The sequence below is a fragment of the Canis lupus genome, chromosome 15 (genome assembly GCF_003254725.2).
Source record: "Canis lupus dingo isolate Sandy chromosome 15, ASM325472v2, whole genome shotgun sequence".
In the NCBI taxonomy this organism is placed as follows: domain Eukaryota; kingdom Metazoa; phylum Chordata; class Mammalia; order Carnivora; family Canidae; genus Canis; species Canis lupus.
In genome coordinates, this window is record NC_064257.1 from 27,355,929 (window position 1) to 27,383,839 (window position 27,911).

Genomic DNA, 27,911 nt, shown 5'->3' on the forward strand with positions numbered 1-27,911 from the left:
TCACATGAAAGGATACAACTATTTCTTTTATTATTCTGGATTAGTTACACTTGAAGAAATGATATATATTTTATATTTGTTACATCAGGTTTATTAAACCAGTCAGGTAGTATGAGAAGAAATAGCCTAAATATTTTTTAAAAATCTATATCTGGATTAAAAGATATTGCTTTTGTCAACTAGAAAAATACATTCTAAATAAAACAACAATCCTATTTTGAAAAACTATAAAATGCAGCCACAGAAGTATATTTTGTCACGTACAATGTTTAAATAATATAAAAATAAAAATTTAATAGATTAGAATAGGTTCAATACACTGAGAGGACATTTATTTTTTTGAGTTAGAGAAAATAAAATAGATTATTTCATTTAGGACATTGTTTGAAAGTTTGTGTCTACTACTTAAAATTCAACTCCATTCAATTCAATATATTATGCAGGATAATATATTTTTTCCTACATGCATACAATGCAAAGGAAAATACCATAATTTAACCATTGAGAGCCCTTTAAAAGGTAATATTTGCATTGCCTTAAATCAGTAACCTTGACTTTAAAATAAAAAATTTACCAATTTAAAATTTTTTTCATACCACAAAGATTTAGTGCCTCCCCTAAAGAATTCATAAGTAGAATTACTGTTACTCTTTTAAGTCTGCTAAAATGCATATTTACATATAAAACTCATGAGCATCATTTATCACACATAGAAATGATTTTTTTAAATGGCTGCGGCCTTCTAAAATTTACCATTTCAATTCAAAAATTGAAGGGCAAAGAGGTAAAGAGGTTGATTGGAGGGATTACAGTTAATAAGACAGAAAACAAAGTAATAAAACAGTAAAAAATACATTGGGCAAGGGAAATTAGGTAGTGCATAAATAAATATAAACTAAGCAGTAATATAAGTGCTCCTCTATGAAAAGTACACCTAAAATAGTTGTAGGCTCAGAGATAAGATATTACAACTGATTAAATGGAATAAGTGTTTCGTAGAAGACATAACATGTTAAAAAAGCAAAATGGGTAGGTTTCCATGTATGGTGGATGGAGGGGAAAAAAGGCATTACGAGGGGGAGAATGAACACAGTACAGTCCATGAAAATATAAGATGTTACAAGAAGGAAGAATAGTCAGCTTTGGTTTGCTACTTCTAGCTGCATATAGCAATTTCATAGTTAACCTGTTAGGTTACTCAAAAATTTATAAACACTTTAAAGATTCTATACATAATTAAAACTAAACATTAAAGCTTAGGTCAAGTTCTATATTTATAATTCAAATTCTCAATTTAATAAAGAATAGCTCAGTATCCAGAGATGAGGGCAATTGTAGTTGCCTTATATCTGTACTAATATATTACTCTAAATTAAAGATTCAGCATGGTAACTGAAGATTTAATATTCTCATGAATCAAAAGCACAAATACATTTGTGTAACTAAAAAACAAATAGAAATTCTAAAGTGAATTTAAAAATCAATGGTTCTGCTTTCTGACAAGAGCTTATAATATAACATATTGTAAAAATATAGGAGTGGTCCTTAGAATGTATCACTGTACTTAACTATATAAAAGCAGAAGTTAATTCAAAGATTCTAAAATGAAATTATCTGTCCAGTCTGATCTCTTATCAGAACCTCTTCTGAATTCAGATAAGTAATCAAATTTTATAGCATATAAGTAATGTTCTTTTCATTATTTTCTCACCAGAGTAATCCAAAGAGATTGCTTTCAACATTGCAATTGGTTTATCACTAATGACAATCTTATGAATTTAATCCCCAGAAGTGAACAATGACTTTATCAATAACTTGCCCTATTGTTGAATGATTTAATGAGATATTTGGCAAATAAACTTCCCTTTCTTAGATGACTATTCAATTCCCTTCTTTTTTTAAATTAATAATGTTAACATTATTACTTTTTAATCAATATGTTTTCCCTGAAATTCCTACATTCTCTACTAGCCAATTTCAACCGAAGCCTTAGCATTATCTTAGGTGTGAGAAATAATAACACAGATAGATGCTCTCCAAAAGTGAAATCCTAAACATTCTAAATATCTTCCCAAAGAATGGTGAAAAGTCTGGGGGATGGAGAAATGAAAAAATAGGAAACTCAGTTAAAACATGCACTACAGTAAGAATGGGAATAAAAAGGAATGAGAAAAACAAATCTTCACCATATCCACATATGAAAACTTAAGTAAAATAATATTCTTACTTGCATGGACACTGACATACAGGAAAAGTGTCTTAAAGAAAAAATAAACCACAGTGATATTTATTTAACAGTATAATAAAACTAACTGTTTACAATATGATGACATCATGTGTTTACTGGCAAGAAGCAGAGAAGGGAGAGAGGGAGGAAAACTTCCTAACTAAACACCAGGTAAAACCAAGCCTAGTTTGGCACTCTAATGAGTGTCACTCAAGGTAGGATCTAAATTATCCTATATTATCCGTTCAGTTTGTTGGATATTTACTAGCATCCTTGGGGGAGATGTGGGGTTAGAGCTAAAGCTAATCTTTTTTTTTTTTTTTTTTTGCACCTTAGCTGAAGATCTACAGAGACAATCTGAATTCCAGTGTAACAGAATAAAATGTCCATGTGAGTTCCCCTCTGTAGGTTCAGAGACAAAATGCTAATACTTAGAGTATACAGAACTCTGTTTTACCCACACAAAGGACCACAAGTTGCCTCTCTTGGACTTTTGTAGACAGGGTGTAAATAAACAGGACTGCGACCCTGTGATTTTCTCTGTAACCCACATCACACCTCACTCAAAAAACGAACCTGCTCCCACCATTTGTTCGATCAGAAGATTTTTGCTTTGTCAGAGAAAGCCCAGACTTAGTTCTTAACAACATGGTTCTTTCTCCTCTGTAACCCCCATCCAATCCACTGCTAGATCTATATACATGTCCCATGGGCAGCCCTTCCCACTTCTCGTCATCTTAAAACAGGTAGAGGGGTTCAGAAAGTGACAGAGATGAAGTGCATTCTAAGTATCAACAGGAAGAACCAAGACTTGAATTCATACAGTTACAACAGAATAGCTGTCATGTACTTTACAGACTTAAAAATTCCAATAATACAGCTTTGAAAAAATATGTTACAGCGCATTTTTGATTTTACTTGTTCACGTGAATAGTTCCAATATATTGACTGCAATATTAAGAACTGGTTCTGTTTGCATAAATCATTTCTCAAAGAAACTGTAAGAGATTATAATTCCCATCAAATTATTTCTGTTCTACACCTGCAAGCTATTTGTGCTGCATTCCTAATAAACAGCTCACCGCCTGAACTTGTAATAATTAGGTCACTTTAGAACTCTTAAATCAAAAATAAATTTTCTCATTTGTATTAGCTACTGAATACTTAACATGATTTACATCGTTCTCAGAATGTGACATCTAAAATAAAGTTTCCTATTAAACAAACATGAACATTAAGGTAGTAGGTCAGAGACAAGCCAGTCAAATTATGTTGACAATAGCACCATGTCTCCTCCAGTTGTTTCTGAGTCCTGACTATGGTTAGAGCTGATACCAGTGTCTGAGTCCGTGTCATTTGTATACAAGTTAAATACTCTTTGAGTCAAGGAGGGAACCTCCCCACTGCTGTTGGGGACCTCAGATTCCTTCCCTCTGTTTTCCTTTAGCTGGTATCCATCTTTGTTGCTAATATGAAGTGAATTAAACTCCTTGGCCAGGAATTCATACTCTTTTGCTTTCATCTGAAGCAATGAGTCAGTGTATTTAATCTCCTTCTGGATGCCACTCAAGTGAGAGTGGATTTTCAAACCAGCTTTCATGCTTTTCTCCAAATCACACTTGACATTCTCTAAATTGGAGCTTTCAAGCTCACCTGCAGCTGCCCCTTCTGCGTCCTCATTTATCTCTGTGCAAACACTTTTTACCTCTTTTTCTATTTCAGCAGAGAGCTTCTCAATGAGCATTCGGTAATATGCTAATCTTTCCTCCAGGTGTACGATTCCAGTCATTTTCAGTCAGGTCCTCCAAAATCTGGTTTTCATCAGAATGCAAGTCCAGCTTTTGCGCAACTTCACTGAAACTGGGCATTAAATATGCATCCTGGACATAATTTTCTCCATCATTTTCTACCCTATCAAGGTGGAACTTAGCTTCACACTTTTCAATTTCCAGATCCAGCTCTTTCATTCTCTTGACTTGCTGATGAATAGTATGGTCCTGGGAAATGATCAGATGAACTAATGTCTCCATACTATCTCGATCATGGGAAACGGTGTCCTGCTTAATTTTAGCCAGTTTCCGGAACGTTTTTCTGACTATTCTTTTTTGTTTATCTGGTGGTAATGTCTTCATGTAATTTGCTGGACTGAGTTCCCACACTTTTTCTGTGTTTTGCACTAATTTGGCTTCAGCTGTCCGCCACAATGGAACCGGAAGAAAAGCATCTGCTTTAACCAAAACAAATTGCATATTGGGCTGCTCATCTCCCCAAGCTTTCCAAAGCTTCAGGATCCTAGTGAGTGGAGGAAGAACCCGTTCTGAGCCTCTCCACTTTTCTATGATGCAGTAATCACTGGGCTTCCCCAGCAGAAATCGTTTCTCTCCAAATGTAGTCTCATGTTCCTCAAGCAAAGCCTGGATGACATCAGCAGAGGTGGTGCGTTTAGTTAACCCACAGACGATCTTCTCTTCTTGGCAAACCCAAACCACAATTTCCTTCTCCTCTGAATCCATGCCTTTAGTGGGAGATCTAAAAGAAAAACAAAGTACATTATATTTCTGTCATCACCTGTGTAAGCTCAGAAACATGATTTAACTTTAATACTCTTTCCAGATTTTATCCTTAATGAGAGCTGTATCTTGAGCTTGAGACTACATATGAATCAGAAGTTTTACTGCAAGAAAAAAATTGGAAAATATCTTAATTCCTTTTATTCCCTGGTGGGCTCTGGAAAGAGCAAACTGTCATCAAAGACAACTGAGGCTATTTTATCTACAGAAGTCAGCCACAATATAACTACGATCAGAATGGCTAGAGTTAAGACAATAATCAAAGTGGAGATGAATAAAAAGAGATAAAATACGACCATTTTGCCTGGAGCCTTAGGACCAGAGAAAGACGATGGAAGCATAGGTAGGAATGCTGGGATGATAGTAGAGTCATAGAGCTAAAAAACAGCCCATTATTGAAAACAGCCATACTTTCGTTCAACAGATGTTTATTATATGCCAACCATATGCCAGACATGTCTGACAATACTAAAGACACAGCAGTACACAAAGGAGAAGACAACACAGATGATTATTGTAATAGCAGGTAGTGGTAAATACTAAACAAAATTAAACAGGGTAAAGAGACAGAGAAAGACTTGGAAGAAAGAGAAGTCTATTTTATTCGGAGTATTTAGGAGAGACTTCTCTAAGAAGATGACCTTTGAATAGGGGCATAAATTTTGAGGAGGCAATCAAAGATCTGAGGGAAGAATTCTAAAAGTGAACAGAAGTGCAAGGGTCATGAGGCATGTGTTCTAAAGACAGAAAGAATGAGAATGTAGTTGGGAGACTTGAGGGTAGTGGAGGTGGGGATTGTTGCTGGAGGAACGGTCGAATGAAAGGTGATGAGATCTAGCAGAAATGCATATCCCAGGATAAGGCATTTGGATTTTGTTCCAGTTTTACGGAGAAGCCATGAGAAAGGTTTATGCAAAGGAGATTTATGATCAAATTTATGCTTTAGGTATATCTGGCTTGTTTAATGGCATGGGTGTAAAAAGGGGGGGGGGGGAGGGCAAAAGCAGAGGCAGGAAAGCTTAGTTGAAAGCCTTGTGCAGAGATCTAAAAAAGAGAGAATTGCCTGGACTAGGGTTTTAGCAGCAGAGGTATTAGGAAGTGGTCAGAGGTGGGACGTATATACAAGTAAAGACTTGATTGTAATCTCCTTTGTAGCACAGAGGGGCAGGGAAAAATCAGCTTTCTGAAGAAAAGAAAAAACCACAGAGGTAGTAAAAGAAGAAAGTTCAGTGGTTTCTAGGCTATTCCCTGTAGAGAATTTTTATGATTGTATTTCCATCATGAGCGTAAATCAAATTGACCCTGTCTTTCATAATATCTCCTTAAAAGAATGGTAAGAAATGACATATACTGAATTATAATCCAATATGATTTGTGGAGACAAGATTTTCAAATAGTAATTGGCTTGCTGTGAAAGTTACTTTATTTATGTAGCACCCTCAAAGCATATGATTCTTGAAGTATTATATGAAAGAAATTTTCCCTGGCTTCTAGAATGTTTTAACACTTAGAATTTATAGTGTTTATGTTTTAGTACCAATAGTGACTAATCCTGCAGGATTATCTTTATTTTAAATGCCCAATTATTACACCTTGGTTATTGACTTTCCTGAGGTCATAGAGTGACTACTAACAGTGAAAGAACAAATCAATGACACCAAATAAAAAAGGATACCCTCCAAATTTAAATATCCAACTCTACCAAAATTTTATAAATAATTATTCAAAAAGTCATACGGGGCTGTAATTATTCTCTTATAAAATATTTAACATTTAATGAGCCAGCATTGAATAATGTGATATTTGATAATATTTACAACTCATCATTCAATAATTCTAAGCAGCAACAAGTGGGTAGAATAGAATTTAGAACAATAGAATTATTTCATATTTTAATTAGTAGAGGAATAGCACACAAATACATTCTAAGCAAAAATAAATAAGCACTTAAAGTAACTACTGTTTGTGTTATGGCTCTACAGCACAAATTACTTCTAAATTAATCATTACTTTCATCTGTTTGGATCATGCATACGAGATACTCAAAATTAACTTTTTTTTTTTTTTTTTTACTTTATGCAGGTGTTGGAAGTTTACCTTTCAAATTGCATAATTTGAAAAGAAGTAAACCATGCGCCATGCACTTACTTTATATTAAATTACAACTATTTTGGGGATCCCTGGGTGGCTCGGCAGTTTAGCGCCTGCCTTCAGCCCAGGGTGTGATCCTGGAGTCCCGAGATCGAGTCCCACATCGGGATCCCTGCATGGAGCCTGCTTCTCCCTCTGCCTGTGTCTCTGCCTCTCTCTGTGTCTCTCATGAATAAATAAAAATAAAATATTTTTAAAAATTACAAGTATTTCAATATGTAATTTGCATAAATAATGGTAAAAATAACAAAATGGAGTAACTGTTGTAATTGTCAAGCTTATAAGATAATGCCAATAGCTATTACATTAAAACTAAGAACATAGGACATCTTTATTTTATACTATTTTTTTAGTATTCATGGTTAAACTAAAAAAATATCCTACTAAAAATAAATAACACTAAAGATTATAACCATCGGCCATAAAACATTTAATAAACTGTTCTAAGCTCTTGCGTATATCAAGTCTCAAGTCATTTAATCCTCACAAGGTAGGATAATAAGGTAGGTAATAATATTATCACCATTTTACAGATAAAGAAACTAAAGCACAGGGGTTTTTAATGACTTGCACAGTTCGAGGTGCATTGAGGATTCAAACCCAAGCAAGAAAGTAGGCTCCAGAGTGCAATGTAAAAACAAGTTTATTAGTTTGATGATTCTCTTTTTAAAAAATTTTTTAAGTAATCTCTAAACCCAATACGAGGGGATCCCTGGGTGGCGCAGTGGTTGGGCACCTGCCTTTGGCCCAGGGCGCAATCCTGGAGACCCAGGATCGAATCCCACGTCGGGCTCCCGGTGCATGGAGCCTGCTTCTCCCTCTGCCTGTGTCTCTGCCTCTCTCTCTCACTGTGTGTGACTATCATAAATAAATAAAAAATAAAAAAATGTTTAAACCCAATATGAGGCTGGAACTTACATCCCCAAGATCAAGAGTCACGTGCTCTATTGACTGAGCCAGCCAGGCATCCCTAGTTTGATCATTTAGATATGTGGATTAAGTTGGAGAAAAAAATCATAAAATACACTACTTTTTTACTAGGAACATTATTTTATAAATTTGCCTTTGACAGGAATGGAACTCTAATGTCCCATTAGAATACTCCATTGGTCAAGGGAAGACTTTTCCCAATGGCCAGTCATGGAGAAAAGTGTGCAAGAATGTGTTATCTTCTTCTGTGCCTTTTCCTTGTTAATCTTGTTCTTACTCTGATGCAATACTAAAAAACTACTGACAGGCCTGGGCACCGGCATTAGCTGACAGATCACATAATATATATTCAGACCTTACTGTTGTTTTCTTAAGAGTCATCCCTATGCCCTGTTCCATTTTCTGGAAACATGAGCTCTGGGTCTGTAAGAAAGGATGACACATGACCTGTAACTTCTTCAGCCCTACACTATAGTGGCGAAGCAGACTGAGAGGCAGAGATCAGGGAATCCTTTGGTACCCTTCGTCGAATAATAATGATGATGTAGGTGACAATTCCCCAATACTTCCATACCCCTATCCCAGTTGGGACCTTTTTTGTTTTGGAAGATTAAGTGCTTGTGTATTGTGGCCTCCCATAGATATCTGCTACTTTTCAGCCCATGTGGATAATGTAACCCTAATAGTCATTAAGCACACCTAAAGATACTATTATTTCCACATTATGTATAGGCAAATTAGTGCCTTAATAGCAACCTCACAGTCTCACTTGTTCCATTTTTTTAAGTCTACCTTAAACATCTTTATATTTTCTTGAGTCATTTATCTCTAAATATTTTGAGGGATTTTTACAACCATCATTCAAACCAGATAATTTTCAAAAGTTCTGCCCTTAGATTGAATATGTTTAAAAGTAATGACCAATGAATTTCCATAATAAATCTTCCATACCTAGTAAAAGATTCATCATGTTTAAAATCTACTTTTTAAACAGACCTCTAACTTTGAAAACTGTATTTATTTTACAATATGGCCTCTGATGAAGTTTCTATCCATTCATTTTCCAATCCTCTGTACCCTTCACTGTAATACTGCAATATCTGACTCGCATTTTTCATAAGGTTGCTGCAAATATTAAATAACAGAATGAGTAAGAGACCTTTGAGAACTGTGAAAAATTTACTGGGTAAATATAGGTTATTAACACTAATAACAAAATTACTGTTATTAAAGCAGAGAGGGGAGGAGTGTTTTTAGTATGCCCATTCAGCAATCTTATTGACCTTGCTATGGTAGTTAACAATATTATTTTACAAATATTTTCCAACCTGCCTCACTATATTTTTTCACCTGTTTCAACTCATCAGTTTTTTTGCATGTGTACTTCCAGTGTAACATAACTGTTTGGTCAATAAGAGACATTTTAAAGCATCATTAATAGAATCTTTGGATCACAGATAAGCCAAGAATGATTTTATTCTTTCTCTGATTTATAACCCTCTGATTTTGATTAAAATTGTACTAATGAGGTTCAATACACTAATACATATATACATATATGTGTGTGTGTATATATATATATATTTCAACTATTTCATAATTCACTGTTTACCTTTTTTGGAATATCATCAGAAAAATAAGATTTATATGCTAAATAAAACTCTTAAACAACATGTATTAACTTCACTTACGGGTACTTTTCCATATTCACTCTGAAATAATAAAAATTAAATATTGGATTTCTTGCCTTCACTCTATTGTCAATTATGAAATTGAAAATATTTCTCCATTGATAATTAATTTTAATACCACAAAAACAATGACACAGAACTGAGTTGGCTTGTAATTACAAATGCAATGTTAATACACCCAAATATTTCTTCAACACACTTCCACTGAGTAATTATGCACAAAGCATCAGAGGATAAATTAACTATCTAAATCTGGAGTTAAGATAAAATACTTACTACGATATTACAGTGACAATTTGAAGATCTCGGGAAATACATATTTCCTGAGAAAAGATTCTGTGTGAAAGCAGAGAAAAATGAAGATAAATGGATAAACTGTGGCCATCTTTATTCAGTTGTCCAGAGGAAAAGGACGCTGAAGTTGGGGTACAGGGAAAAAATCAAAGAGCAACATTTATCCCTAGTGTATATTAACATTAAAGTTTAATTGAAAGTTGACATATAAAACTTATTAGGACAAATGTTTCATATGGAGGCCTACTTTTCAAACCAATAAGAATCATTAAAATGATAATTCACTAATTAAGAATTACATTACAAGATATGCTTTTAAAACCCAGTATATGATCACTAGAATGCAGTCTATAGATATTTATGGAAAATATTTGAACATGCAAATAAATTTTCCATAGAACCTCTATTACAACTATTTCGGAGGTCAGCCCAGAAAGTCTGATACTGGCACAAGCTAGCTGCTATGTATAGGAGTGACTCAGTGAAATGTTTTAATTGCTTATATCTCTTGGGAACCATATTCATGCTTAGAAATCAATAGTTAGAACTTTTTCAGTTCCCAGCTATTGCTGGTACCTGTGCCTGAACATTCTGACGGAAGGATCCATCCGTATGAAAGATGAAGAACTGTGGAGCTTTGGGGGCGTATCTCAGTCTTGGTCCAATGCTCAAACACTATTCTGTTTCCTTCTTATTCCTATTACCTATTTTTTAAACTGGAGATTCCTTCCTTCTAAACCAATGGTTCTCTATCAGGGGTGATTTTGGCCCCCCCACCCCAGGAGATATTAACAATACATGGAGACATTTTTGATTTTTATGTTAGAGCCCAGGGGTGCTACTACCATCTAGTGTGTTGAGTCTGGGAACATAATCATCCCACAATGCACAGAATAGTTGTCTAGCAGTAAAAGCTTATCCAGCCACAAATGTTAATAGTGGTGCAATGGAAAAATTGTGTTCCAGATTTACTACTACAAAGCTTCACCTTTTACCACCCCCCCTTTTTTTTTTTGCATCTTCTTGGAAAATCTAATACTAAAATTTATGAAAACAGAAATAATAAACAAAGGAGACATTTCCCATCTTAAGTACTCTAAAATAAATGATGAAAGTTGGCATTCTCCTTAATGGAATACAAACGCAACATTCTTTTCTCCTTTCACCCCACAGCCTGTTTTATGTTTGTTATTATTAATCCTGCCCAACTGGATTTCCCTCTGTTAATCTCAGAACCGGTCCTAAGGAATATTGATATCTGCATTTAGATCCAATAGAAACACAAACATTCAGAATAGGGTTAATTTTAGTTTAGGACTAGTAAATCTTTAATTTCCATTCAGGACTAGTAAATCTTTGTTCTTCATTAAGAAATAGTAGTTGAATACCTATGACATGAAGGAAATGGTCAAGAGGCCAGCACAGTGTCAGCGGTGTGCTGGGAGATGGGAGTCTGTAGAAGGGGCTTTTGTGTTGCTCTCTTACTACTTTGCAATCTCTTCTGCCCTGACAGAAGGGACAAAGACCAGAAATAGGAACGGACCCAGAGTTTGAGAGAAGAGGAGGTCAAGACAATATCTTAGCTTTTTCTTTTTTTTAAGATTTTATTTATTTGAGAGAGAGAGAGAGAACATGAGCAGGTGGGGGGAGGGGGAAAGGGAGAGGAAGACTCCCTGTTGCGCAGGGAGCCTGATGAGATGATGTAGGGCTCAATCCCAGGACCTGGAGGTCATGACCTGAGCCGAAAAGTAGCCACTTAACTGACCAAGCCCCCCAGGAGCTGGCCCAACAATACCTTAGTCTTTACAGGATAAAAGGGAAGCTCCCAACCCACTGAGCCCAGGCTCCCCCAGGTGGCTCAGTTGGTTAACCCAACTGCCTTCCACTGGGGTCATGATCTCAGGGTCCCGGGATCAAGCCTTGCTCCCTGCTCACTGGGAGTCTGCTTCTCCCTCTCCTTCTGCCTCTGCCTCTCCCCCTGCTCCTGCTCTCTCTCAAAATAAAAAAAAAAAAAAAAAAAACAAAAGAAAGGGAAATTCCCAGAAACAACCGTGGGAAATGAGAGAAAATATCTCTAGTGCCCAGGCAAGGCAGGGGGCCTTGTAGGCACGTAAAATGTCTAGATAAGTCAGAAATAGCCTTTAAAACTACCCTAGGGATAAAACTACACTGAACAAAACACTGTCTCGCTTGGGTTATTTAGAAGACACCCTGAATTTTAATACTGTCCAGAAGTCACTATTGCTCAAATGAAATGGCAGATGACATTATATTTACAAATCTGGGGCTTTGTGCTGATTGCCGAATACAAAGCAAGGGTTGTGAATGTTCTACATTTTACCAACCTTTGGTCAAGCAAAGATATTGTCATAATATGTTTTTTTCTATGAGGGTGAAAGTAAATAAATGCTTTTCAAACTTCTCATTCCATAAGGAAATGAGAACTGTCTCCTGTGTATTTTCTTCATTCATAATACAACCTATTCCCTTCAAGTTATTTATTAAACCCCAAAACATTTATACTCCTCAAAAGATAGAAGTTAATTTTATCCTGATATCACTGTGCAATTCAACGCTATAGTGAGGAACATATGAACATGAATACATATGCAATTCATTTTTGTGTCCTGTATCCTGATTAATGAAATCCAAGATAGCAAAACAGAGAAAAAAACTTAGTTCTTGCACAGATTCTGATCCAGCAGAAAGCAGGTTTAGTGCCTCATAATGTATTTTTTATAGAAAAGATGGATGGCTATGAAATTATGAAAACCATTCTTAGGCAGTTCTTTCTCAAAACATCTTACCCTAGAGAGAGGTATGACTCTCACACTGTATGACATCCAATCAAATAGACCCTTCAATGTATAGCTCACTAGATGTGGCACTCATATTAAAAACATATCAGTAAATAATACTGGGAGATAGAATAACCCAACAATGCAAGCTTCAGAAATGATGAATGGAAATGGGAGCTACAAGACAATATTAAGAAGAGAAATTTGAACTCAGCACATTTATCTCAGGCTCAAACCTGACAATACCCTGTAAAAATTCACATTTCTTTGAATAAAAGCACATAATTCATTGAAGAATAAAGATGGATGATGATAAAAAGCAAGTCTGCCAAATTAAGTTCCATACCAAAGGTTATGAACTAATTTTGAGTTTACAAGCCCAAATTCATGCCAATCATAAAATTTAAAATGTTGAGGATGCCATAAATAATTAGTCTGGATGCTGAACATTTAAATCACATGCTATTTTCAAACAAAAATACCACATACTTCCAAATTTAATAGCATCTTTTCCCAATAATCAAAATTATCACAGTACAACTATAATTAGTTAATAAATTACTTAGCTTCATCAATATTATATAAGAGAAAAATTTGGGATCCCTGGGTGGCGCAGCGGTTTGGCGCCTGCCTTTGGCCCAGGGTGCAATCCTGGAGACCCAGGATTGAATCCCACGTCGGGCTCCTGGTGCATGGAGCCTGCTTCTTCCTCTGCCTATGTCTCTGCCTCTCTCTCTCTCTCTCTGTGTGACTATCATAAATTAAAAAAAAAAAAAGAAAAATTTATATTTTGTATATGAATGGGCAACTTTGTAATAAAAGGAATGACCCAAACACAAACAGAAATCTAAAGACAAAATTGGGTAAGGATAAAAGCTTAAATGTATTTTTTTTTTTAAGTTCTATGCAAAAGTAATTGAATCCATCCCAAGTTAGTTATCTTCCAAACAACTTGTCCATTCTGAATCACGGTCTTATGAGTTTTATAACTTGTTTCAATAGTTGTTAATGAAACTGTAGTTTTAGCCAATGTGAATAAATGCTGAGGATAAAATGATAGAGAAGATACGATGATCCTTATGTTCAGGAATTTGTCATGTAGCTCAGAAGGAGAAAAGCTGCACTTAGATTCTAAAAATTCAAGACCAACATTTTTTCAACATTATTGAAAATCATGAGACAGACTCTGAACCGATATAGTATAAAATTCCAAAAACTAAAAAACAATCATAAAACTTAAGTCATATTTAATAAATAATAATAAAGGCATAGTAATTGGCCTCAATGTCTTCAGTTCATTATCCAGTCCTGTAACTCTTTGAAGAAAGTCTGATTAAATAAAAGAGGTTCAAGAGATTTAACTTGGGGCAATATGCCAATTGAGATCTTGTCTAGAAGGGTACTTGGCTGGCTCAGTAGGTATAGCACGCGACTCTTGATCCTGATGATGTCATGAGTTTGAGCCCCAAATTGGGAGTAGAGTTTATGTAAAAATAAATAAATAAACAAATAAAAATACTTTAGATCTTGACTGTAAAGAAGACCCCTTCAAATTGTGATTTCACATGATTATGTGTGGACCTGATAGTAGAAGGACAGGTACTCAAAAAATAGTGACGTGACTAAGGAGAAAAGGGGTGTGCATGAAGGGTACATTGGATAGTAGCTCACTTTCTTGAATGCTTAGTATGTGCCAGGCATTGTTCTAAATGTTTTATATACATTAACTCAGTTCATTTTTATCACAACCCTGCCAGATGGGTCCTACTGTTAAACCCATTTTACAGATTAGGAAACTGAGGCAAAGAGGTTAAGGATTTACACACACACACACACACACACACACGGAAATCACAAATTTTATGTTCTACTAATGCCAATTTAATCTCCTAGGAAGTAAGCCAGACATGCAGGGTAAGAAAAACCCTCCACGTAACATAATTGCAGGGTAAGCTGTAATATATAAATCCCATAAACAGAGAAAAGGGAAAGGAATGTGTAAAGAATGTGTATTGGAGACAACTGGGGGTTAAGTAAATTAAGCTCCTAGTTCAGATTCCGGAAATTGATTTAATAAAAAATGTAAATATTTAACACATAGTATTTACCAGATGAAATGCTGAGCAAATATCTAATCTCATTGGAGATTCTTAGGCTCAATTCCCAGTGTCACCTGTGCCTGGCAAATACCTCAAGTTTCCTTGTTTATTTGTACTTTTGAGAGAAATATTTTATAACAAACCATACATATACTTATTAAAGGAAAGTTCCCTAGCCTGAATATTTAGTTTAATGACAGTTGTAGTTATGCCAACTATTAGCATGGGTTTTCCTGTGGGCAGCTAAATCCATAATAGGTTTTGCCTACTTAGTGGAAGATATTTCCTAATGATGGTGACTTTTTAGCTTGTACCTGCCTGCAGCCACCTACTCTTCCCTCCCTAAATGGATTCTGAAATCTGTTGGCATTTGAATGGCACTAAAAATATGTAAGAATTTACATTATCCAGTAGGATAGCTAAAAACACAAGATGAGCTCCTTTATCCCTGATTTTCACTTTCTGAACATACTCTATAATAATATGTGACTTCCAAATGGAAGCTTCATCTGAAATAATCAGCTCTTTGCATTAGTCACAAATAAATTACCTGCAGAGCAACAAAAAGATGTCTACCTTGTAGAAGCAGGAATATACTGGGGCTTGTCATGTCATTTTGTTTAAAAAAGCAGATACTTGAAAGTATCACTGATAAGAGAAACACAGTGGTCATCCAGGTCAAAAGCATCATATATCCATTTGCTTTCCCCAAACTTTAAACTTTTTCATATGCTCTGAATCTCACTGCCTCCACCTTCTCTAGAACTTTGCCCTAAAATGTATCCCCTTTTAAACTCCTTTCATCCTCTACCTTTTCCCCTGGTCCTTCCCACTTTCCTGTCACATTGTAACTACTATCATTTTGGCCACACATTTGCACCAACTCTTTCCTTCACAAACTCAAATAGCAATCCACAGTCACTTTCATTAATTCTCCACTTTTCAGTTACAAGAGCCCACCACAAAGTGACCATAAAGTGACCATAAAGTGATTTCCACCGCACCCACCCTCAACAGACACGTTTCTTCTTAGGCTTGTCAGAGATCTCCTAACTGCCAAACCCAGCACCCTGGAACTGATTCAACTTGACCTCTTTGCAACATTATGTATTGTGATCTTTCCTTCCCATTCTTGAAGCAATCCACGTCTTGACTCCTGGATTTCACCCTCGAAGCTTCTTGCTTTACCTTTCTAGCTTCTCCTTCACAGATCCCGCCCAGGCTCTGCTTCCTCTGCACATTCAATAAATGTAGGTGTCATGCAGGGTGGCCACAGAGTCTTCCATCAAGAGGTGGAATCTATTTCCTCCTCCCTGAATAGACCTTGGGACTTGCCATGGCCAGTAGCATGTGGTAAGAACCATGTATGCAATTTCTGGAGTCCAGGCCTCAAGAAGTCTTGCAGCTTCTGCTTTCTTCCTCCTGGAATGCCGTCCTGGTACAGCTGCTTGATGAAAAAGCCTGAGATGAAAGACCATATGGAGAGAGAGACCCAGCCTTCTCAGTTGTCCCATCTGAACCTAGACCTCGGCCAACCCGAGGCCTTCATTGAGAGAGCCCAGGTGAAACCAGAAGAAAAACCTCCCCCAGTTTACCCACAGAATCAAAATAAACAAGTAATATGTAAGTAAATAAATAAAATATTTTAAAATAACAAAAATCTAAAAAGAATCAAGACAAATAACAAGGTGTTGTTTTCAGCCACTAACTTTAGGAAGTTTTATTATGCAATAAGTAATAATAACTATACAAATGGCATCCCCTTGGTTCCTGTGACTCATTTCTTGTCTCACTAAACTCATTTTAGTGGGTGACTCTAATGTTGTCAACAACTTTATCAGTCAATTGTATGCTGATATTCTCAAATCTAAATATTTTGTCCTTGAGCTCCGGACCTGCATTCCCAACTTCCTTTTTTGCCTGTTTACTTCATCTTTACATGGTATAATCCACAGGAACCTCAAATTTGATGGATCAAAACTAATTCATCATCCTCTTCTCTCAGATTCCAAACTCTTCCATCTGCCTTCTAGAATGTGATTGCGGTCCACCCATCCTTTCTCTCAACCTTGAAAACCATGGTCTTCCCAGGTTCCTTTTTGTCTCATTCCCCTCTAACAACCAGTCAGTAAGTCTGCTTTATTCATTCCCCCAAATGTCTTAAATATGCGCCTTTATGTCTACCACGATTATTATGATTCAGACAACTCTGTTTCACAACAGATTACTGCAGTAAGCTATTACATACGGTCTCATTATAAACTTCTGCTCACTTCACATCTGTGCTCCAGAATATTGCCAGTCTGCTCCTTTAAAACTACAAATCTCCCTCTATATCTTCCTTGATCAAAGTCTTTTTTTTTTAAGATTTTATTTTTTTATTCATGAGAGACCTAGAGAAAGAGGCAGAGACACAGGGAGAGGGAGAAGCAGGCTCCCTGTGGGAAGCCCAACGTGGGACTTGATCCCAGGACCCTGGGATCATGACCTGAGCTGAAGGCAGATGCTCAAACGCTGAGCCACCCAGGCGTCCCTATTAAAGTCTTTAAATGGTCTCTAAGTCCTTTTTAAATCTGTCTCCCCCCTCTCCTGTCTTTGCCTCTCCCTCTCTCTCCTGCCTACTCCTAGGATTGCTTCCATGACCGGATGCCCCCAAATCATAGGCAAGCACTTGTCAATATGCACATTAATATGTAGATAACTAGCTATCCCTAATTTACTGATAACCCTCTGAGGATTGTCATCTATCACTTTAGATTTCATGTTTTGTTTTCACTCCGGGCTTTTCTTGTAACCTATTTCCTTGCCTGAATTACCCTTTCTCTCTCTTCTCCATTTGGCTCACGCTCTTCTTCAAATGTCCCTTCTGTTAGGGAAATTCCCTTTCCTTCTCTGAATAACCCCCTTGCCTCCACCCCAGATGGAAATGGGTGCCCTTTCTTGATGCATTCAGTAACAGCATTTTCTACTTTTCTCTTTCTCTAGTTTGTCAGTTGGGTCCTGGACTGAATCTTTCATCTACAAAGCCTAAGTGCCTAACATAGTAGATGCTAAATGTTTGTTTGATGTTTTGCAGCATGGAGGTGGAAGTACGTTTGGGGGAAGTAAGCAATGAGAATTTGCCAGTCAACTAGGGCCTGGTAGTTACAACTGTCCCACCACCTATTTTTGTAAGTAAAGTTTTATTGGAATACAGTCATGCTCTTTTAATTATGGATTGTCTGCAACTGTTCCAATACTACATTGACAGAGTTTAGTAGTTGAGGTAGTGATATCATGGTCCAAGAAACCTAAAATATTAATTATTTGGCCTTTTCACAAAATGTTTGCTGACCGCTGACCTAGATGATTTACCTGCACCAAAAATCGAGAATACATTATCTAAATACTATGACATTATTTAAACTCCCATATCCACATCATTCTATGTATGACTCTCCAAGGGATTATAGGGATCCTGTAGTCTCTAAACAGAAGAAATTTACAATCTCTTGGACCATCTTGGAAGTGATGGCCATCTTGGAAGTAACTTAGACCACAGGTAATGATTAAAGGATCACTAAAAGGATGGATGCTAAATGCTTCACGGAGATTGAGTGGGTTTAGCACAGGATTAGTCAGCTCGAAGGCCCTGACTAGGAAACCAGTCTTTTGCCTTTAAAGCCCTGTTCCAGGTGCAGTACAATCCATATTAATCAGTCCCATATGGACGTCAGAGGTATGAGAGTAGGCTGGATGAAAGGCTGCTTTCACAGTCCTATCTCAGGTGCAATGTGTCCAAACACCAGGTGTTTGGAGGTGGAATATTTGGGAACATACAAATTACACCTTGCATTTTTCACTCTTCACCCTGATGTTCCCTCCCCAAAATCACCTGTGCCATTTTTTCTGTTCTTTGTGATGATACAATCATGTTCCCAGTTGAGACTCAAAATTATAGTTATTATTGATTCTTTTTTTCTCATCCCGATATTTTCTGTTGCCCCATCCACTCAATTTTGAATTCCTATAAATTCTGCTTCCATAATGACTTTTAACAACAATCACCATCTGACATGTCTTGTTCATTTATTGTCTGTTGTTTGCCTATCCACCCCATCACCATCAGTTCAGTGAGAGCAGAGATCTCGACTATCTCTCCTGCTATTTTATCCCCAGCACCTAAAACATCTAGCACATATTACAAGGTAAATAAATTTTATTGTTGAATGCATGAATTTTATTGATACCTTAAAATGCCTGCCTTATATTTTAATTATTTATGTATGTCTGTATATCTCAGATATAGCCTATATCTGATTCATTTTTAATCTTTCATCCTCCTCCAAATATGTGGTTCATCTAATATTTCTGAATTTTTTAAAAAATCATCAAATAACCATCATCTTGAGTCAGCACAGGCAAATAAATATAAGTAGATGCCAAATCTGACAAAGCGGGATAGTTGATGAATGGTTTGTTTTTAGAAGCTAAGGCAGATAAAACAGCAGTATGCTCGGACTGTGGAAAGTATTATATAGCACAAGTTGTCATTTCACTTAATCCTGGAGACTGTGATCACATCAAGTTCTCCTAATTAAAGGTAGAACCACTAAAGATGATCAACAGTTTTTTAAAAAGTAACATAGCCTAAGTTTCATGCCTATCATTAATAGTTCTAGGAAGAAATTCCTTGGCTTTCATTATCAGAGTAGGAGAACAGATGGTCAAGAAACCAAGGCTAATAGTTTAAAATCTTCTGCTAAAAAATGCCTAATTCTTGGCACTATTAAAAAAAGATGGCATCTCAGGTCCACAATAGCCTCACAAGTACTTTTCCTAATTGTGTACAACTCTTTTCTTCATAGGAGATTGCAGTTATTATATGTCTACCCCATGGAAACACCCACGGTTTTTCAAGAGCATCCCTCATGGCTTCCAGGCAAATGTAAGCTCCTTAGCTGCAGATCGAAAAATAGGTATCCTCGAGCTCTATCTCCTATGAAAGACTATGGTCTCCCCAGACTAATGCTTTGTCCCTGGATCATAAGTACCCTCAGTTGGACCATCACTTTAGGGAATTCCAAAGGGATTGAAAACCATCAGAGTGAATGAGGAGCATTAGAGTAGCCGAAGGTATCCGAGGTGGCTAAAAAACATCCTAGTCATTGGTTGAGAACAAGCCTACACTGTGCAGTCCGTCATGAAGCCTCAGCCATCGTGTACCATAATCAGTGAGCATAAAAACTTTAGCTAAAGTTGGACCACTATCTGCATTAATAAAGTTAAAAATGTCCACAAAATAGAATAACCCCATTTTACAAACTGATGTAAACTGACCAATTTAATACTATTATTAGGGGACGCCTGGGTGGCTCAGTGGTTCAGTGTCTGCCTTTGGCTCAGGGCATGATCCTGGGGTCCTGGAATCAAGTCCCCCATCAGGCTCTCCGAGGGGAGCCTGCTTCTCCCTCTGCCTCTCTCTCTGTCTTGTGAATAAATAAATAAAATCTTTAAAATATTAATATGATTATTAGAAGGAACATCAGCCACTATTTGACTGTAAGTCTAATACTGCTATATACACAGATCTTTAAAATTTTTCTGTATACTTCCTCAATTGTAAATTCTTTTTTTTTTAAACCAACCCAGCTGAGATTATGGAATCTTGCCAAACTGACCCCATTTCCACCTGCTTCTTGATCCTTATCTCTTGATTATCCTGTATCTTAGTCAGACTTACCACCGTGTGATTCAGCCCCCTCCTACATATTTTTATGCATCGTATTGTGTTCCCTACTCTTGTCCAAGCCTGTCCCCTCACTGTGGGAGTTTAATAAATGCTATCTAATTACGATGATGCTCCTTTTATTTTCCTTTACCTCCATGTACTCCTCTTTCATAGACTTCTTCTTAGAGGCAATCAAAAACATTTATTGAGCACCTACTGTACAAAGGAACAGCCTTCTACAACTGCAAGAGAGTATACTCTCGTCTTCTTAATTGCTTCATAAAGATTGTGATTTTACCTATCCTGTCAAAGATAGTTTCCCATGGAAGAGTGATTTGGAAGAAAGTTCATGCTTGAGATATTTAACTACACTGCTGTTCTCTCAATTAGTTTAATCTCTTAGGAATGAGGTTGTGTCTTTGCATGTCTGGTACAATACCAAATAGAGAGTCCACGAGGCCTGAAGAACTGAAATAAAAAGACAGCTACTCCTAATATTCTTATACTTGTGTTATTAAGCTTAAAATTCTGCATAGCAAACAGCAAACTCTCAATAATTCCCAGATATTATAATTTATAAACTAATCAAGTTGGAAATAAACATTTGATTTTTGCCATAATACTACCTTTCATGGTAGGAGTTATGTGGCAAGGCATCATGTTTTGGGTAAAATAAAATTACACATAAAAAAAAATCTATCTTTTAATTCTATTTTCTTTCTTTAAAAAAAACAAAAAAGATTTATTTATTTATGAGAGACATAGAGAGAGGGAGGCAGAGACACAGGCAGTGAGAGAAGCAGGCTCCCTGGGATCACAGCCTGAGCTGAAGGCCGAGGCTCAACCACTGAGCCACCAGGCGTCCACATCTTTTAATTCTCTTTCATAAGTTATCTTGAAAAGGTAAACAAGCAAGACAAGAGAATTAAACTCTATTCTGCAGTGGGTATTTTAGAATTATAGAACCTTAGAAATTAAAGGGACTTTAAAAATCTAATTCAGGGGTGTCTGGGTGGCTTAGTCTGTTAAGCATCTACCTTTGGCTCAGGTCATGGTTCGGGTTCCAGCCCCCCCCCCCCCATTTAGAGTCTGCTTCTCCTCTCCCTCCCCAACTAGTGCTCTCTCGCATGTGCATTCTTCGCTCATTCTCTCTCTCAAATAAATAAATAAATAAAATCTTTAAAACAATTAAAAAAATAAAAATCGAATTCAATCTCTCATTTTATTAGATAAATCTAAGACTAAAAAAATTAAATTATGTATCCTTTCTTTTTATAAAAACTCCTCAAGGACACATAAGGAAACATCCCTTAAACTATGGCGTGCTACACATTGCCAAATCGTTAATGGTCTAAAAATTTGGCTCAAAAGAGGTGTGAGGATTAAGCCTAAAAGCTATCAGAATTCAAATATTGGGATCCCTGGGTGGCGCAGCGGTTCGGCGCCTGCCTTTGGCCCAGGGCGCGATCCTGGAGATCCGGGATCGAATCCCACGTCGGGCTCCCGGTGCATGGAGCCTGCTTCTCCCTCTGCCTGTGTCTCTGCCTCTCTCTCTGTGTGTGTGTGTGTGTGTGACTATCATAAATAAATAAAAATTAAAAAAAAAATTTAGAATTCAAATATTATGTCAAGATCAAAAGATAGTTTTATATAACACTGATAGACTCATTCTAACCATATTCAGTAATTTATAATATACCTCTTTAAATCTAAGGAGGAAAAATGATCAGTGGGGATAGAGAAGTTCTGCTGACATTTCAAAGACCAAAATATACCATGTCTAAATATTAAAAACTTAGATATACTTCATCGCATTTCAATCCTATAGGCCTAAACAAAGAGTGAATATTTATTGAGCTTGTATTACTATTCTAATATTGTGCTGTCCTTTAAATATAACTAGCTTTAATCTCATACTAATGGTTTAGGATTAACTCTGTTTTAGAGATGAGAAAACTAAGTCCTAAATAGGCCATATGCAATAATGGTTAAAGGCACAGATTTGAATCCTACCTCTGCCACTTACTAATTATTGCACTGCTCAGTCTTAATGGCTTCAAATGTAAAACAGGCAAAATAATAATAGTACCTTCTTCACAACATTATTTTATGTATTGTGTAAATCACTCAGAGCACATAGTGCTCTAAGAAGTATTAGCAGAGGTGGACTTACCCTGAAGCTAATGAAGCTTAAACAGAAGGACTGCCTCATTTGTACAGTTGTCTTTTCCAAAATCACCTTAGTAATACTTTTATTCATAATTGTGTATTAAAAAGCAACCCTCCTCTAACTGCCAAACTTGGATTTTCCCTTGTATGCTATTATTATTGTTGTGGTTGTATTAAAAAGATTAAATATTTGCCCAAGGGCACATGATTAGTAATGGTATATCTGAGATATAACCTAATGTCTGCTGGAATTCTTAGCCAAGATATTTTTCTGCCTATTTCTAGAATATCCCTTTGTCTCATGAAGTATAATTATCTTATACAAAGAGAACAGATCCTCGTATCATGTAAGAAAACAAATATTTGCTAATCATATTTCCCTCTTATCTCAAAAGAAGATGTTCCACACTTAGTGGTGGCATCTATAGTAGCCATTCACCACCACCTGCCAAACCTCACTGATATACATGCTTGGAACAGGAAAGGAAGGAAGAGCATCTCTTGAGAAGATGAGCTATCCTGCTCTTTTGGTTTGTTTTCTATCAAAAGCCCAGTAAAGTCTATTTATCAGATATGGCCCTTGATAGGAAGGAGGAGCTGCGCCTAAGAGCAGGAATAATGGGAGGTCCACTTTGAACTTATGGATTCATTCCAGTTACCTATGCATCCAGTCAACATAAATGTACCGATGTACCCTGACCCATGTACTGTATGGGGACCAGCTATATTTGAAGAGTATATGTTGAATTCATTTATTCAATCAACAAATATTTGAGAAGCTATTCACTGCTTATCTAAAAAGGAACAAGACGGGTAAGGTCCCTGCTCTCACTGAGTATACTCATGAGAATGTTTTATAGATATCTTATGTCACTTTATCAAAACAGAGGCCACTCTAACCTGCAGATAGAAACCTTTGAGGATAACTTCCCTTGTTTGTTGGCATATTTAATACTCACTGGTCATTCTTATTCTTGAAATACCTTGCATTTCGCCTCCAGTGCTCAACACATACCCACGATTCTATTCCATTTACATGAAGTAATTACTTTGCCCTTGGGTGACCATTCACCTTAGTAATTTTTCTTAAATGATAATCAACAAATACGCAAACTTTCTCTAGAAGGAGCAGAATTACAACAGGTTACACAGAAATGGAATCACAGTCTAGCTTTTTAAAAAGCTAGTACGTGTTGTACGTGTTTTGCCAAAAAGATGTCTTTAAAAATTCCGAGGCAAGTATACATTAAAGAACATTAGAGCACAGAAGCATTTTGAATTTTTCTTTTCCACATACACATAGTACAGATAACATATTTCCTCATTTTAGAAAGCCAATTTGCTAGAGACAAAGATTAACTATCAAGGACTGGAACCTACATACTTCTGGAGGAGGTAAATACATGCCACTACCCAACTTGATTCTATTTTCAGAACTAAAATTAAAAGAAGACAGCCCCATTTTTAGGGAATTTTTAGAGCTATCATCAGATCTCCTGGAACTACATGCCAATCAAATAACATCCAAACTTTCTAAGTTATGCAGTCCGGGTAATAAAGTTGTTCTATAAATAAAACTGTTAACCAGCTACAAACTTTTAAACATTCTTTTTTCAAAAAGTCCACTTAAGAACCTTTATCGCCTTGACATGTTTCATGAATTAATACAGTACATAATACAACATCTTATGTAGTGGATTTTTAAGTTGGCTTACAGTTGGGGTAACAATTCAAGATTTAACCTAGAGCTCAATTTCACGGCCTTCACTGCCCTCGGTGTAGTTTTGCCAGAGATAGAGCATTCCAGTCATTGTTCCTAATGGGCTATCTGCTGCCAACTAATAACTACTTAAGTTACCAAGTATCATTAGGGAAAATCTCTTTCAGAAACTCCTGGGAACTAAAAAGATGTACGTACTCAAATATCAGACATTTCTCAATCCAATTTCAGGGACATTTTAAGTATTATTTGAGGTTAGACAAAATAGTACACAACAATTCTCCATTCTGCAGAATTCACAAAACACCATATTTCTAATTTCAGAGAAAACATCCATCTTGCCCACAACTTTTACCCTAACCGCAAAACTTAATTCTTCCTTCTGATGAAGCCTTTGTGGCACTGTTATTACAATTAGAAAATTTTAAAAGATTAATTCTGATTATAAACATAAAGGATCCTAGATTGGCCCCATTTCTTTTATTTACATGAAAGTTAGAAATGAAAAGCATACCAGTTTTGTGTGCCAAAATACAATCATTCACGGCTATGCGTTATTCTCAAATTTCCTAAAGACTGTTTCCCAGTTTTTTATTTATATGCTTCTTAAATTTTAGAAAAAGATTATCTAGTGGAATAGGATTAACTCGGCGTCCAAATCCATAAAATTGTTTATCTATTTCCTTGGGTTTTGGATTATATCAAATGTCAACCAATCCTTTAAGAAGTATTCATTTGTATACAATACCAGCTGAGCTCAGACACTGAGTAGAGAATAAAATAGCAACTATGTTTTATAATTTAATTTACAACATCATATAAATAACTGCATCACAGGTCCATAATATGCCAGGCACCGTCCTAGGCATAGAAACACAATGGTGACTAGAGAGGGCACTGCTCTCTCTAAAGCCGTATTTTCTAGATTTCATGCCTCAGACTTTGAAAAGACGGAAAGAGAATAGATGCAGAGAAGTTCAATAAATAAACTTTGTCAAAATTTTATGATCTCAAATTCCTACTATTCCTTTTAGTAATCTGCATTTTTTTCCCTTGCTGACAAAGATGCAATGATGTTCAAGTAGCTCCTTTACTTGTGTAAATTATACATCGCAAGATAGACAAATGCGTTTCTCAAATTCTTCCTTTACATTCTACAAGTTTTAAACTATATATTTGAGGAATGCCTTAGCTGTTATCAGATAAATGTCTTATCGTCAATTGCATTTACAATCAAAGGATGAATCACCTGTCATTTAAGGAAAGATAGTTTTTATATGTCCAAATAAGATTATTCAAATAATTATGGAACCCAGCAAACAAAATAGATAGATGTAATCATGTCACTAAGTTTTATCTACAGTTTCACCTTTGAGAAGGTGCAAAAATAGAACAAAATAAAAATATCTCCTGTATAGCAAATACTGGACACTGAAAAAAAGAAATACACATTAATTCTATCTCAATACACCATGCGGCTTCTGTACCCCTTAGTTTGAGATACCCATATTTTTATCTCTCTGACCGCTGCTGTGGCTTACATTTTTCTTAAGGGTGGAAAAATACAAATTTGTAAAGGGAAGCACTCAAGGATCAGAGCAACTTCTACATAACCTCACTATTACCGCTTTTATCAAAACACGTTCTTAATAAAGCATCACCGCCGGGAGCACCATTCCATTTTCTCAGAGAAACTTGAAATACTGTTGAACTCCTCATTTTTTATTGTTCTCTCCATTATTTTAAAATTTTGCATAGAAGCTCTCATATTAAAAACTGTATACTCACCTCCCTGGATGAAAGCCAGTTTTGTGGGTAGATGGCACAGTGGCAAAATTGAAATAACCGAAGTAGACATGCACCTCCCTGAGGGAAACTCACAGGGGCGCACCACAAAGTTCTTGGCATACCAGTTACAGAATTCTAGAATTAATAATAATCAAAAACAAAAACACACATACATGAAGCAGCCCTGAACTATAAGATGTAAGAGTACGCTTAGAAGGATCAGCATGCCAGAAACATCATCTGTTTTGTAAGACCACGAACTTTGCCCCCAGTAATTTTAATATTTTTTTGATGGCATTTAAACCAACATACTTCAAAAATAATGCTACTGAACAATCATTTAGGAAGTAGTAAGTCTCAAAAAAAATTTCTTTAAAAAAAAGAGGTAGTAAGTGTCTTCTGTTGGCAAGGAAAGACTTTTGGGATAGTTTTAATGCCCTGACCCGACTAAAATACACACTTATTTTCAACCACCATCATTAACATGTTTTTAAAGAATATCCAGCCAGAATCCTTTATTTTAGCGTAGTCTCACTAGGTACAAGAAATGCCATATTTGTGATCCGTTACCAAATTATTAGCAAATAGAACTGGTTTAGGGAGTTTCATGGTACTCATTATTGTTCTGGCTTCTTAAGCAAACAATCAACTGAATCATGAATGCATCTGGAATGAGTTAAAAACAGAATTTTTCAAGCAGCCGTCTGCGCACCAAATGTAAAGATGGACTTTTAGGTTGTATCACCACAAATTATCTTGCAGACACTCTGAAATAATTGTGTCACTTCCTACCGTGTAATTGGATGCTTTGAAATCTACCCTGAGTAAATTTTGACAAGTACTAACAAGCATGATGGAGAGGAGAGTTATGGAAAAGCCCTTATTCCCCAAATAAATATATTAAAAGACCAAACCCCGTGTCTAAAATGATCCTCACATGGTTTTAGCACAAAAAAAAAAAAAAAAGTAACACTGGGGTGTTACTAAAATATTTAATGGGACTGAGACACACCTACCGGCTCAAGAAAACTCTGTGTGTTGTGTGAGGGAGACACAGCAACAGAGAGAGGGAGAAAGAGCGAAAAACCCGTATTTAGCACATTTCCACCACGCGCACTGCAGGCCTGAAGCAGCAAAAGGAATCAAAGTTAAATCGCAGGAAAACGCCCGGGGGGGGGGGGGGGCAGCTGCCGGGAGCCTCCCGCGCCCGGTCCCGACCTCCTCCGGGCACGTTCCCGGCCTGCCCGGCCCCGGGCCCCGCGGCCGCCACCGCGCTTCCCCCGGCGCCGACCCCCCCCCCGGGGCCCGGCCTCCCCGAGGGGCGCCCGCCGCGCCTCACCTGCTCCGGTGCCGGGTCCGCAGCAGGCTCCGCCCGAAGGGAGCCATGGGGCCGGCGCCGCGGGGCCGAGGTCGCGCCGGGGGCTGCGGGGGCTGCGCGGGCGGCGGGGCCGGGGCTCCCGGACGGGCGGGCGCCCAGCGCAGCAGCAGCGGCAGCGGCAGGAGGCTCGCGGGCCGGGCCGGCGGGGCGGGGCGGGGCGGGGCGGGGCGGGGGCGGGGTCCCGATCGCGGTGGCCCCGGCGCCTCGGGCGGCCGCCCAGCCTCGACCTCCGGGCGGCGTCCGGAGCGGGAAGGGCGGGGGGGCGGGGCCCCTGCCGGGTTCCGGGGCCACCAGCGGACGCCCCGACCCCCGCCGAGCGCCCCCGTCCGTCCCGGGAACCGAGCCCCGGACCCGGTGGGCCGGAGCCACCCCCCCTCCCAGCCCGC

General features: G+C 37.3%; 1 protein-coding gene across 1 annotated transcript; it reads right to left on the reverse strand.

Moving 5' to 3' along the window:
* RASSF9 (Ras association domain family member 9) lies at positions 1-27,911 on the reverse strand. Its single transcript, XM_025438992.3, is given in 3 exon segments — positions 1-4,010; positions 4,012-4,756; positions 27,487-27,911. Coding segments are annotated over 3 exon segments (1,308 nt in total). The 5' UTR covers positions 27,534-27,911; the 3' UTR covers positions 1-3,494.